Source organism: Trichosporon asahii (assembly GCF_000293215.1).
Source record: "Trichosporon asahii var. asahii CBS 2479 unplaced genomic scaffold scaffold00017, whole genome shotgun sequence".
Taxonomy (NCBI): Eukaryota; Fungi; Basidiomycota; class Tremellomycetes; order Trichosporonales; family Trichosporonaceae; genus Trichosporon; species Trichosporon asahii.
Window position 1 is genome coordinate 678,007 of NW_014040907.1, and position 13,210 is coordinate 691,216.

Consider the following 13,210-nt stretch of genomic DNA (forward strand, 5'->3'; position numbering starts at 1 on the left):
CATCAGTGGCCGGAGAAGCAACGGAACCAGCACTCGATCGAGTTAGAAGCGAGTTGTTCCGAGAGGATGTCTTACGGACGTAGCAGGTGTCACCGGGAGTCACCAAAGCACGCCAGGCAGCATGAGTAAGTCGTGTCGAGTGCGTTGTTTGACACGCGGGCGGTCGATCTGGACTTCGATTACACATCACCTCCTAGGGTGCACCAAACATGCTCGAGCATGACTCGATGCGGCATGAAGGACTGATTGCTCCTCATTTTGGGTCGGGTGGCGAATGGGGGTGGCAATAGACATACATGAACACTAAACTCAAGAATAGCGAGCACGTACGGACAGTACAGGACGCCGCCGGCTGTTTACAGCGTGAGGGGTGTATCAGCGGGGCCTTTCAAAAGCGTGAAGGGGTAGCGTCGTAGCCGAGCTCATTGGGCGTGCCAGGGGGAGGATACAGGGGTGCGCCGCGTAAGTAGGGTTCAACACGTACAACCGGTGCAAAGTTTACGCGGCGATTCGAGCTAGCTGTCAGCACAGTGATGTGTACCCATGCAGAGTGAGGAACACTCACGCCTCGCACAGATCGGAGCTGCAGGTGATTGCGAAGTGGTCGCGGCGGTCGAAACGGTCGCGGCTGCTGACGATGTCGTGCGTGTTGCGTGATAGGTCGGAGTTCGCATCCGCACTCCAGTTACTGGAACTGCCGCGAACGCGAAGCTTGCTTTCGAGGCGGCGAATGATCTTGGCCCGGAATGCAAGCCCGTCAGGCTTCGGGCTACTCCAGCGGTGCTGCTGATGAGGATGCATGGTAGGTGCCGGTGAGGGAGCGGCTGAGGGTGAGTTTGAAACTGCCCTGGTAGAGCGCGGGGTGGAGACTAAGGGGCTGGGGCGATTAGAAAGACCGACGACCTTGTCAGTGTGCCTGTCAGGATAGGGACTGCCGCTGCCCACGTTGGGAGTGGGAGGGGGCGTCGGAGGCGTCCGAGATGACGACAGGTAGCGGGACCGTGAACGAGACCTGGGTTCGGCTTGTTGCGGTGGCTTGCGCGCTGCCGAAGGGCTGCAGGGCACCGCACGGCCACGCTCCTCTTGGATAGGCGACAGGGGTGCGACTGAAACCTGGTGAGGACTGTTGTCTCTGTGTGCACGGTGGCGACGCATCTTAGGGGATCGTGGGCTGGCGGCGGGCTCTGAGCGTGAAAGGCGAAGGAGCTTGCCCAAGGGAGATCCTTCCCACTCCCTGCTGCCGGGTGGCTGGGGCGGCTGAGACATTGTGGCCGGAGGGCTGGTGGGATTCGCCGCCCGTGTTGGCGAACGACTTTGGTGATAACCACTGGGAGGGACCCTATTAAGCATTCCCTGCTCGCGGTAGCCAGGAGAAGGACTTGTGAACGGCTGTCTCGATTGCAGACTAGCAGGGCAGCTCTTAACCGAAGACGGTGTCTCGGAAACGGACTGGACGAGTGCATATCCTGCGGGCGTTGGAGGAGGTGCTGGCGGTGGCGAGGGATTGTAAAGTCGGTGGGTGCTCTCTTTGGCACGCAGGGGGCTTGGTGTCCGATCCGCGAGCGTCCCCGGTGTAATGCCCATTGAACCGCCAGTTGAGTGGGCTTGCATGCGTCTTTCTGTCGGCCAGTAAGCTTCGGGACACCTGGGGATTACAGTGCTAGAGGTTGGGGAAGCCCAGGGTGCGTCTGGGTAAACTGAGTACTTTGGGGGCGGTGACCAACGTCTACCAATGTGGCTGCTATACAAAGCTACCTCCGGCGAGTGAGCGGAGGTGGCAGCGGCTTGGTTGCTGATAGGGTACTCTCCGTACTTGGGGTATGGCGGCACAGGCTGGAAGATGCCGCGGTAAGGCTGGCTGCTATAGCTAGCCGTCGTCAATGTCGCGTACCGAGTATGACAGAAGCAGCCGTAAGGATGGTGAAGGCACGCCGAGTAGTTTTGAGAGAATGACTGTAGCGGCGCGGGCTGGTGGTGGTCGTACCGATAACCGTTCCAGTGCTCAGGCTGGTCTCCACACCAGAGGTGGTCACGACGAACAGCAGACAGCGGCCGCTCACGATGCGCGTAGAACGAAACTCCGGTAAAGAGCGCCTTGAAGCGCTCCCATAACCACCACACATGGTGACCGCGCCCGTGGTTAGCGTAATAGGTCGGATACGCCATGGCTTGTTAAGGACGCTGGAGATCGAGCAGTGCCGAATGAAGAGGGCTAAGACATCCCCGGATACAGAGGAGCTACGCTTATGTACTGCCTAGACCGAACATGGGAGGGCGGTGGTAAGAGCGGGATCGGATTGATGCGCTGCCATATCAACATGTGAAGAACTGCCAGAATAGTTGGGCGCAGAGCTGGCGTCGTAAGACGGCGATCAAGCTCATCAAGGAGACACACACCTCCGCTGAGCCTGATGAAGAGGCTGTGGAAGCTTGTCGATAACGGGGCTGAACGGTAAGAGGAGGGTACGAATCACTGATGACTTGGATCCGGATCTCAAGGATGTGCGCTTTGGGGATGAGGAGAAGGATATTCAGGGGACGCCGAGCGCTCGTAGGACGTGCATGCACATGCGCTCCGCCGCTCTTGGGGTCTCCAGGACGGTTACTCCGCACGTCTTCTACGGTCCCCGCGCCTTAGAGGCCACACGCTCGGGTATGATGACTTGTGCGCCGGTGGTCGGCTATGGGCTGGAGGAAGCGGCATGGCAGGCCCCGATACCGGGATTGGTCGAGCCAGTCTGCTTCTTCGGAAGCTTGACGTTGAATGAGGTGTGCTAGAGCTGCAGGTGGCCACAACCCGAAAGTTGGGCTTCTGTTTCCTAACCCCCCTTGACCTTCGCTGCGGGATGATTAGGCGCGATTCGATGATCGTTGCGGTTTATCGCTATCTACGCAGCTGTTCGGTGAAGGTCGGGCCATCGTTGTCATCGAATGAGGTCCGGCCGAGAAGAAAGTTCGGTTCAGAGCTGAGCCGTCCAGACTGGAAACAATGCTGCTTCGGGACCCTTGGGTGGCGTTGTCAGCCCAACAAAAGCAGGCTGACGCGCAAAAAGACGCAATGAATCCGCAGGAGAATCGAACGCGCGCGGCAATGTTCCAACAGCAGACACGTCTGCTGCAGCTTAGGGTGGGACGCGAGGGCGACAGGTCACTGAAGCAGGCGCCGACTCACTGGGCCGCAATCTCTGCTTGACTTTCCGACCTCACTCTAGCCTCTGACCAAGATTGCGAGGAATGGAGATGACACTGCTTGGGCGGCCTTCAGGTTGATGGTTGCAGATTGAGTCGGGAGGGATCTAGCGGCAACAATGCTGTTTGGGCGGGTTTCCTTCTCAACGACCCGAACATTCTCCTCTTGACACTGTCGGTCATGTTGACGCAGAAGCTGAGTCCAAGCCTGCGTTGCTTTGTTGCGTCCTTCGTTATCGCGGGGGATACTGTGAGGTCAAAGGTTCAAGTCCCGCATCCGAGTCGTCGGCATCGAGCACCTTACTTCAGCTGCTATTGCTACGCAGCCATAACAGCTTCTTGCTATGCTATGAGCATAACAGCGTTGGTGTCCGAGCCTCGGTGATGGCAAGCTAGTGGGGTCCTGGTCCACCATGTTCTGGCATCCTAGCACCTGGTGAACGGTGGACGGTGGGTATGTTGCCCGCTATTGGCAGCAACCGAAGCCCACCCCTGTTATATGTCCTCTGCTCAGTAATTGTGGGGGTGATGCTGCGTCAAGGGCACGCTCGCTCCTTCTGGCAGCCGTTGAGAAGACTGTCAATCGCGCTGTTGAGCAGTTCTTCGTCGTCTGTCAGTCTTGGAAATGTGTTAGATGTGGGTCATTGCGCACGACCGCCGGATAAACTGTTAAAGGAGTCGGATCCCATGTCGAATCCCACGCCTGTTTTCCAACCCTTCGGGGAGATCAGGTGTCCGCCCACAGAATGTGGAGGGAAGAAGAAGTGAAGAAGCTGACGACGCTGACGATCGGTCGGCGGATAGTGTGGAGAACACAGGATGGCAGCACGGCGTCGCTGTATCGGCAAAATGCTATTCACAGACACTATAGCCTCCTGTGAAGCTTGGGATAGCACATTGAAAGTATAAGATATAGCTCTGCGTGGGTCAAGGCTTTCTGTGGTCCGTCTCAGCGTCGGGCCGTGGGCCCCGCCCAGTACGTCCGCTTCAGAATTGAACTCATCGATGAAGTCAGTCATGACTTTGTCGTGTGTTTCTTCAGCGCCCCCAGATCTGCAACATTCTTGCCTTCGGACTCGGAACGGAAGCGCATGCAGTGCTACTCTGCCCTCGCTTCATGAGCTGAATCGAGAAACGCTGCTTCAAATGGAATTCATGCATGCCGATCTCTATCTTGGTGTCATCGCGAAGCAACGCGGAGATCGTCAGATAGTCGCGGGTGGGGTGATGCGCAGCGGTTTGGGTGACTTCAGTGTTTGGTGGAGGTAGTAACGAGACATTGCCCCAAGACCTGTCATGCATTACGGCGCAGGAGAATCTTCCGCTCGTGTTAAAAGCCTCGGACTTCGATTCCGGGTCTACCCGAGGACAATGCAGTAGAGGGGCACGAACACACAGATCTGCCACAACGAAGGATACATGAACACAGGAACTACTGACGCTGATGCTGACGCTTCTCACTCCCTTGCTGAAGCACTTTCATCATATTCCTAGGCTGCCATCAGCCATGCCCCGCTAGATCACTCACCACAGACATCCTGCTCCGTAGAGTGGAGCATCTTGACCTTCTCCTTGTACTCATCGACGATTTGTTTCATCTCGTCGGTGTGACTTTCGTGCGCCCGCTCCCACTCGGGATCGCCCTTGCGCATCTTGGAGTGCGAGAGGTAGTGCTTCTTCTTGACCTCGACGATGCGGTGTGCGTACTCCTCTTCGAGCTTCGTGAGCTGGACGCGCACCTCGTGGCGAACGGCACCCTCCAGCTCAGGAGGAAGGGGGCCGGCGTATGGGTCGTAGGGGTCCCAGAACGCCTGGGCAGTTGAACCCTGGCGGCTGGCGGGGCTATTGTGGGAATGGATGATGTGCTGCTGAGCTGGTATGCTGGTCTGACCGCCGAAGCTTGCAGCCTGAGGACTGTGAGCAGTCGGTTGAGCAGTCGTAGGGGAAGTGCCGACAATGGGTTGACTACTGTACTTGGAGTGCTGACTCATGTCGAGGGTAGAATAATGAAGCAAGTGAACTCAGCCCTCGTTGACTCTTATACCAGCGATACGTCCTACCGGGAGTTCTACCCCACAGTCATTGCTCGTGGCGGATCTCTCATGCCTCCGTTGATTGGAAAGCGATCTAGCTGGTCAGGGGGGCACATGAAAAGAGCGCAAGTGGGATCGAAGACACCGCCTGGGGCACATATCAGTACGTCATGGGGCATAGTACCCCAGTTGAGTGCCACGCCCCCGACTCCATCGACCCTGCCTCCACCCAAGGCTGCAACTACTCATGAATGCGCAGTACACGGGTATGAACAAGCGGTTTAGCCTCAGAGCCCGGGGAAAAAGGAGGGCAGTCGACTTCGGAGGCGTTATAGTTGCGACTGGGCGCAGCTGCCAACACGGAAAACTGGCCAGCGTCGTCCGACGTTGGTGAAGTGGTTAAGATCGTCCTAACATCTATGGTGAAATGGTATCATGCATCGTTGCCACGTGCGATTCGATGCGGTGGGGGTTCGATTCCCCCTGGATGTATCTCTTTTGCCTCCTACCCTTGTTTCGAGATGCAACGGAGAGCCACCGTGGTGACGAGACCGAAAGGCGAAACTCGTCTAGGGCCTCATTTGTGCGACCATCCAGAATGGCATGCTGCAGCGTTTTTGGGACAGTAGAGTCCCTTTCTCTGCGGGCCCGTGTTGCTACGGGTAACGCATTCCCTGCTACAGCGCGAAAGGATCTATCTGACTTCATTAGCTTGTCAATGCGTGAAGTCATAGAAATTCTGGAAACACGGAAAATAAGTGGACTTTGCCACAAGTTCCGGGCCATTGGTCGACACATGCAGCACAGCAAAAGGCTGAGCTCGGACATGCATCAAGTGTACTTGCTCCACTACATAAGCTTGTTATTGTACGACCGTGTAACACCCCTTACTGTTGCAGGGAGGGTACGAATGTCTCACTCAACTCCTTCGCAGGACTGGGAAGAAGAGAAATAGCCACGGAACTTCTCCAGACGCTTACGGTAGTTCAGCGTGGCTCTGAGCACGACTCGGAGAAGGGACTGAAATAACAATGACAAATGCTTGTCCGATTCAAAGTCCTCCATGATGGGAAGGGCTCGCGGTCGACAATGCCGAGCTGCCGCACGGTAGCCCGCAGTATAAAGGTCGGCGTGGTATGTGTAGATCTCCGTGGCTGCTAGGAGGTCTTGGGCGTATAGGCGAAGAACCGAACCGAAGGGGCTGAGGTCTGGCATGAGGAGAGCCTCCTCAAGGGTCGAAGCCTTCGCGAGACTGGCCAGAGCTTGGGGACCGATGGTTTGAGCTTCGATAGCGCCGGCCTCCGTCACACCGGTCTCTGGCAAGGTCTCATACAGTTCGCGGAGGATGTGGGAAGGGCTTGCGGGGACATTGTACTGAGCTTGATTTACTGTGTCATCATACCGAGGAACATCAGCAGGGTTGAAGCTGTTTGGCGTTTGCCGACCGTGGGACGATCGATCACGGTTAGAGGATTGACTGTCTTCAACATCCTTCGCCAGGAAGTGCAGGTGCTTGATCTCATGCTGCTCGAGGCTTTTAGAGATGACAAAGCAGTCAAGCACTTCCAAGTAGGGCTCCTTGATGCGCTCAATGGCCATGTCGGGGAAGACAGCCATACGTTTTAGCTCATCGTCGGTCCACTTGGGCTCGACAACGTGAAGCCCTGCCCAGGCGTTGGCCAAATTATAGGCTTTAGCTGCCCGAAGCAGAGTGATCACCAGTTCGCGCCGCTGGATATCTCCTGGGTGAAGCTCGGCACCATTTTGCAATGCAGCCGCAATAGCGGAATAGGAGTCTTCCCACTCGCTTTCGAGAGTGGGTCTTGCGGTCGCGGGATTGCCTGAAACTTCGAGCACCATTGTACCAGTATGCCGAAGAGAATGCTAACTGATGATGAGTTGAAGGGTTTCAGATAGAGGGATGAAAGGTGTCAAGACACGACACGTCACTCCATGGCCTTTCAAGGCCGCGCTCTGCAACAGCACTGAGCTCGCGCCCTTCGCGCTCTGATGAGATGCAACCCATGCGAGACAGGACACGCACAAATCTCATGTGGGTAGGGGACCCGGACAGTTCTCGGTGTGCTTTCTTGCTCGGGAGACAACTGCTGTCTCGCTCCTAGCATAGTATGCCTTAGACATCTAGCCAGACGCAGCATACATCCCTCCCACGGCCACCCCCTCTCATTACTGACATAATACTCGCGACAACTACCGTGTCTTCAAGGGTGCAATGACCTATTCGTGGGCGAAGTTCTGGCCACTTGAGCGAGTTCTGAAGTCAGCAAAACCTTAAATACGGTCCTCACGGCGACTACTGCTGCTGACTGTCTCTAACAATACGTTGAAAGTGGTCGCCACAGATCAGGTCGACGTTGTGTTTGAATCCTTTGTGCAAACTCTGAAGGTCTTTGTCGAATGCTTCCTGGCGTTGATGGATCTGGCGCAGAGCTGCATTGAGGCGGAGGCTGTTTTCGGAGGGTGGCTCGGAGGGTAGCTCGGAGTAGTACTGGACGATCACAGAGCAGTCTTCAGCGTAGCGAGTGACCAGCTGCTGGAAGGCTTGCTGGAAGGCAGCGGCCTGCGCCTGCAGCTGGCTTTCGAGAGTGTCGGGCTCAGAGTCGGGGGAAGAGATGTTCATTGCTGTTGGGCTCGATGATGGTGGACGTGGAAGAGGGTGGTGCGTGTGAGATCATCTGTAGACCCGTCCAGGAGTGTACAGCCCGGAAGACAGCGTCTCGCAGAGCCTCCACATGCTCGCACACCTGTCCCTCGCTTTGTCCGGCACGTGGTAGCCAAACCGCCGGCGCAGGCAACCAAAGACAGTCTGTTTCCTCGTGTCAAGCTTTGCAGTGCGCTCGTCAAGCGACGAGCACTTAAAATTAGGATCGAGATGGAGGCAAAGGTGCCTATAGTGAGATAACTAGATCAGAATTGCTAGAAAGCGCGTGAACAAATGTTCTACTCAAACGTGTCGGCGACTCAAGCACTTGCATAGTGAAGACATCAAGCGCATAGAGCCCGGTACTTAGTAGCCGCGAATCGAGTGGGAGAGCTTGCACTAGAGAAGAGGCCTTCACTTCAGCACAGATCAGGCGTTCAAACTCACGACTACCCCAAGAAATGTTTGTTCTTGGGCGGCTGCAACTGCAGGCTGCAAGCGCGTTCGATTTGATCGTGAAGCTCCCGAACCATCTTTGTGACGTCCTCAGAGTACGCCCCCTTGCACTGCCAGACCTTCATGGAACACGCAGCGCGAGAAAGAGTACCGTTCTTGGCCGATTCGACGCTTTCAGTGATGAGCGAAGCGCGCTCGCCGACGTACTTCTGAGTTGCGTCGTTGACAGCGCTGATGACTGCGGTAGCTTCTTCCTTCAGCTCGCCGTGGAAGCTGTGCGAGCTGGGGATGGGACAGAAGTGGGCCATCGTGGGTAGTGGGTGATGGAGTGTGCAGGAAAGAGCAATGCAGACAACCCATTCCATCTGTGAAGACTACGCAACGCCAGCGTCACACGCCGCCGAGTGCAGTCGGGGGTGCAGACACACTCGCACTTCCGCCCCTCATAACCGCTACAAGCACGTCATTTTTTGCCACTTTGCCCCGTGGTGGTGAAGGCTACATCTGCAGACTCTGCATAGGAGGCAACGTATTGCTATTGAGGCTACAATGGATCAGGACGTCGCCAGTACTTCAGAGTGTGGATGCTTGGCTTTCAGGGCTGTACTTAGGAATGGAGATACGGAATCCCAGCCTCTTCATAATACGATCGGACAGTGAACTCGTAGAGACGTTGAAGGTGTGACATACTGTGTCCCAGCAGAAAGAGGGCAAGCTGCACCATGCCATGGAACTCAGGCCGGGACGGATCAAGCTGGCTGATTCGGTTCATGTAGTGGTTCCTCAGGTGTTGCTGTGCGCTGATGATGCTCATCTCCAGACTAAAGAGTTTGCTATTCAAGACAGGGTCGGGTGTAGGAGCATAAAGGGCGGCGGTATCGTCGTCGTTCGAGGCCATTGCGTTAGGCGAGGGCGAGTCTCGACAGGAAGCGGTCTGAGAAGGGTTGCGGGATGGAGCCGAGCGGGATGTTAGCTCAGTGCAATGGGAACAGGAAGATGGGGAAGAACAGTTGGGTAGTGTGGTGAAACCAAGACCGGACGGGTGGCACGTGGCCTCACTTGGAGACACACACAGTGGCCGTCCTTGCTGTGTAACACTGCTGGGAGCACTAAACAAGCGCTGATGCACAGGGGGACATGCATGTGAAAGCTCGCATGAGTGCGGGCTCTTCATATGCATGCGTCGGCCGCATGATCTGGCTGTTCAAATACGAACGGGCACATGCATTAAAGGTGCCACATTGCGTTTCATTTCGAGTTTCATGGTACTGTCACCAGGTGAGTCGAAATTTCTCGCCAGTAACTCCTGTCCTTATTGTCTCTGACGGGGTCTAAGGGCAACTCTAAGCCGCTCTTCACCCTCATCAGCGCTTGAACAAGACATTACGAGTCCCCCAGCGGGGAATTGCACCGTTTCAGCCTTGGGGAGACTGGTGCAGCCACGGCCCGGCGGGCGCCGTCCGCAACAAGCGATCTTCGTGTTCGCCTCGTTATATCAGTCGGTAGATAGTGTGACTCTTACGCTCAGGGCCGATTGATCACACAGTCATGGGTTCGAGCCCCATACGAGGCTCTTTTTGGTCTTCTTAGAGTGCGTGGACCGGGTGAGGAAGAGCTGCGGTGGGGCGAGCGAATAGGAAACAGTGGAGAGGGGATCCCGGCTGGGATCGGTGTCGTTACGTGCGGGGTTTAAGTGTCGAACGGCCTGTTGGCCTGGTTGAATCATGGTATAGCGACGATGAGGCTATAGATACATGCGCAGCATGAGAGCCGATAACTAAGGCTACCAGAGAGTACAACAGTGAAGACAGGAGGGCTTGTTCAATTGTGAGACCGTCCAGCGGTTATATGTGGAATGATTCTTGCTTGAAGCTAGCCGCGGTGGAGGATATTGTGTGTCGCCTCGGCCGCCTCGAGGTCAAGGTCAGGGGGAACAGCGAGGCCGCAGTAACACAGCTCAGCCTTGTACGCGCGCTTGAGCTTCTCGAGGGCCAAGACGTTCTGCTCGCGGAGCTCACGGAGCTTGTCGATGTACTTGCGCTTCTCAATGGCGCAGGCGAAGCCGGTGTGGGCCTCATAGTGCTTAAAGTTGTCGCGGAGCGCGGTGCACTCCATGTTGAAGCGCTTGATCTCATCGACAGCGCGGATGGCGTACTCGGTGGTAATCTTGCTGCGCTGACGTTCCAGCTCGTCGTTGATCGCTATGCTGAGGGTGGCGCTGATCGAGAGCATGTTCTTTGCGGGCGTTGTTGTGAAGTTCATAATGGGATGGGGAAAGACCCTATCGGGTGTCGACTTTATACCGGGTCCACCGGCGAGCAGACGGTGTGTGTCCGCCATGGGGGTGTAGAAGGACGCAGAAGGGCACAGCAATGCCCAATGTGCATGCATGTGTAGAGATAAGACGTGTGTGGAGCACACGCGCTCAGATGTGTATCTGCACATCCGACAAGGCATCGGTTAGCTTACCGGGGACATGTGGCGGAGAGGGACTCGGTGCGTCGAGTGCAATGATGCGCGGCCGAGGAAGCACACAGAGTGCAGGTGGTGCAGACATGGTGCGGGCAATGTGTGAAGTGCTGTCAGCATTCGGTGCGCCTTGGACGGACCATGTCGTCCGCCCACTCGGTGACACACGGCGCAGTCACACACGGCGCGAGTGCAGTGCAAAGGAGCGACGGAGCAAACACAGACCACCTACACGGCGTAAGATAACGCAGTCAGCTCAGTCACGGCCCGAAACGACTACACCTCTGGCCGCCGAGGCCCGCACCTCCACACCTACCTCCGCACTTCGGCCCTCCCAACGCCACCACCCAGGCACCCCCCCTCGGCCCCTCGGAACCCTTTCCAACCACTTCCCTGCGTCTTCCATGCATACCTGAGGCTCCAAAAAGCTTCCCGTCGGAGAATCGAACTCCGATCTCCCGCGATCTCAATGACAAGCGAGCATACTAGCCGTTATACGAACGGGAAGAGGTTATACAACTCGTTGGGAGTGTGCGCGCCGCTGCGGCCGTGAGTCGTCGCCACTTCTTTCATTACGTAAGATGGAGTGTGTGGGAGGAGCGTGGAGCCCCTGATCCGTTCCACGTGTATCCCCTCTCGTCTCGTCTTCCTCGACCTCGATCTCCATCGTCCACTTCATTGCCGGTGTCTTGTCGATATGAGCGGGTGAGTCTGACGACTTTTTGCGCCGGGTCTCTCTTCTCAGCTTTCCAGTGCTTCCGCCTTTGATTGCGGCTTCCTCTGCATCCCATCTCGAGCTCCATTAGTAGAGGACGAGCTGACCACAGGCTCACGCGCGTGAACCGAAACAACACGGAGCGGCGCGACTCGCCCGTGCTCTACCCTCCGTCGGGCGGGCCGGGAGCCGGGTTCAGGCCCAACCCCTCGCCATATGGTGGTGGACCGGGGAGCGGGTTCAGTACCCCCGGCGGAGGCACGCCGGGGACGCGGCCCGGTTCCCAGGCGAGCCAGTACTCCGAGTCCCCCTTTGGCGGGGGTATGTCCTCTGGCATGTCGGGCGCGGGACCGAGGGCGGGGCAGGCGTACGAGCTCGAGAGCCACAATGACGACCTCCTCAAGGGGCTGCTGGGCAAGGTCGACGTGTTGAAGAATGTAAGTGGGCCCCGAGCGACAGCGAGGGTCGCTCGGGAGAACGAAGAGAGAGCGGGCGGAGGAAGCAGGCGGCAGCTGAGAAGAGATGTGCACAAGCTGACCCCCAGCTGTCCATTGGGATCGGGGACGAGGTCCGCGCAGGCAACCTCGAGCTGCAGGGCATGACGGACACATTCGGCAGCACCGGCGCATACCTGAAGGGCACGTACAAGCGCATGATGAAGATGGCCGGCCGGCAGGGGAGCACCTGGTGCTGGTTCATGGCGTTCATGGTGCTCGTGTTCTGGATCTTCATCATCGTCTGGTGGTTACGGCGATAGCCGCGACGTGTCAGCGAGCGCCGACGGCGTGAGCGAGCCGCCGCACTCTCACCATCCAACATACCCACCGCCCTCATCTGTCTCGACAATGTCCGCTCTGCGAGAGCGCGTGGGCTAAACGACACGCGACACGCCACCCTCACACGACCAACCCACCCAGACACCCATCCCTGGCCCATCCGACATGCCCTCGGCCCACGCGCCAGCAGAGTCAGTACGACAGAGAGAGGCACAGGCCCAGCATAGACCATTCCGTTTTTCCATTACTATTAGTTGGGGAAGATGCATAATTAACGAGTGTGTGTACGGCGTTCCTTTGACGTACTGGCTTCCGTGCCCCGGCTGCAGCTCCCTTGCGAGCTGGCCTGGGCTAGATTTGGGAAGGGGGATTGGGGGATTTGGCTACTTTGCAACAAGGATTGCTACTTTCTGTCCTGTTCTGTTTGGCTTAGCGAGTTGCGTGAGATTGAGGGGCGGGTGGGATTAGACGCGGCTTTGGCGCTGAGGTGGTCGATGGAGGTGGGATGGAGAGGGATGGAGAGGGATGGAGAGGGATGGAGAGGGATGGAGAGGGATGGAGAGGGTGGCGTGGTGGGAGTGTGCAGGGTGATGGGGGTAGCTCGAGGGCCGAGGGCTGTGTGGTGGGACAAAGTGGAGAAGGTCAAGGCAGCGCGCTGGCGCTCTCGCTCTACTTGCGACGCGGCGGCACCGGCCCCCCGTGCGCCATGACCGGCATGGGGGGCAGGGGCGGGGCCTCGTCGAACGCAGCGGCCGCGGGGAGGGTGGGTCTCCGTTTCCTGCGTCCCGGGTGCGGCGTATCGGGCAGGGGCGGGCTCATGGGTGCGTGCGGGCTGAGGGGGCTCATGGGGCTCAGCGGGCGGCTCTTAGGGCTCTGGGGGAGTTTCGGACTGCGCGGGCTTACGATGAGG

General features: G+C 57.4%; 7 protein-coding genes and 3 non-coding genes across 10 annotated transcripts; 2 read left to right on the top strand and 8 right to left on the bottom strand.

Annotated features, from left to right (window-relative positions):
• Positions 1 to 561: 561 nt before the first annotated feature.
• On the bottom strand, positions 562 to 2,166 carry A1Q1_07836 (uncharacterized protein; the record flags this gene model as incomplete). Its single annotated transcript, XM_014326848.1, has 1 exon — positions 562 to 2,166. One exon carries the CDS (start codon positions 2,164 to 2,166, stop codon positions 562 to 564), a length of 1,605 nt encoding a protein of 534 aa, XP_014182323.1.
• Positions 2,167 to 4,709: 2,543 nt separating this feature from the next.
• On the bottom strand, positions 4,710 to 5,180 carry A1Q1_07837 (uncharacterized protein; the record flags this gene model as incomplete). The annotated part of the gene is made up of 1 exon (XM_014326849.1): positions 4,710 to 5,180. The coding sequence occupies one exon, from the start codon at positions 5,178 to 5,180 to the stop codon at positions 4,710 to 4,712; it is 471 nt and encodes a 156-aa protein (XP_014182324.1).
• A 455-nt stretch (positions 5,181 to 5,635) lies between these two features.
• A1Q1_t152 lies at positions 5,636 to 5,714 on the top strand. The gene has a single exon. It is a non-coding gene; the product is annotated as a tRNA-Gly (tRNA).
• A 423-nt stretch (positions 5,715 to 6,137) lies between these two features.
• A1Q1_07838 (uncharacterized protein) lies at positions 6,138 to 7,082 on the bottom strand (the record flags this gene model as incomplete). The annotated part of the gene is made up of 1 exon (XM_014326850.1): positions 6,138 to 7,082. One exon carries the CDS (start codon positions 7,080 to 7,082, stop codon positions 6,138 to 6,140), a length of 945 nt encoding a protein of 314 aa, XP_014182325.1.
• A 454-nt stretch (positions 7,083 to 7,536) lies between these two features.
• Positions 7,537 to 7,863, bottom strand: A1Q1_07839 (uncharacterized protein; the record flags this gene model as incomplete). The annotated part of the gene is made up of 1 exon (XM_014326851.1): positions 7,537 to 7,863. One exon carries the CDS (start codon positions 7,861 to 7,863, stop codon positions 7,537 to 7,539), a length of 327 nt encoding a protein of 108 aa, XP_014182326.1.
• A 470-nt stretch (positions 7,864 to 8,333) lies between these two features.
• Positions 8,334 to 8,648, bottom strand: A1Q1_07840 (uncharacterized protein; the record flags this gene model as incomplete). Its single annotated transcript, XM_014326852.1, has 1 exon — positions 8,334 to 8,648. The coding sequence occupies one exon, from the start codon at positions 8,646 to 8,648 to the stop codon at positions 8,334 to 8,336; it is 315 nt and encodes a 104-aa protein (XP_014182327.1).
• Positions 8,649 to 8,947: 299 nt separating this feature from the next.
• On the bottom strand, positions 8,948 to 9,238 carry A1Q1_07841 (uncharacterized protein; the record flags this gene model as incomplete). Its single annotated transcript, XM_014326853.1, has 1 exon — positions 8,948 to 9,238. The coding sequence occupies one exon, from the start codon at positions 9,236 to 9,238 to the stop codon at positions 8,948 to 8,950; it is 291 nt and encodes a 96-aa protein (XP_014182328.1).
• A 586-nt stretch (positions 9,239 to 9,824) lies between these two features.
• Positions 9,825 to 9,913, top strand: A1Q1_t153. Its single transcript has one exon. It is a non-coding gene; the product is annotated as a tRNA-Lys (tRNA).
• Positions 9,914 to 10,212: 299 nt separating this feature from the next.
• On the bottom strand, positions 10,213 to 10,680 carry A1Q1_07842 (uncharacterized protein; the record flags this gene model as incomplete). The annotated part of the gene is made up of 1 exon (XM_014326854.1): positions 10,213 to 10,680. One exon carries the CDS (start codon positions 10,678 to 10,680, stop codon positions 10,213 to 10,215), a length of 468 nt encoding a protein of 155 aa, XP_014182329.1.
• A 557-nt stretch (positions 10,681 to 11,237) lies between these two features.
• Positions 11,238 to 11,316, bottom strand: A1Q1_t156. The gene has a single exon. It is a non-coding gene; the product is annotated as a tRNA-Asp (tRNA).
• Positions 11,317 to 13,210: the final 1,894 nt, after the last annotated feature.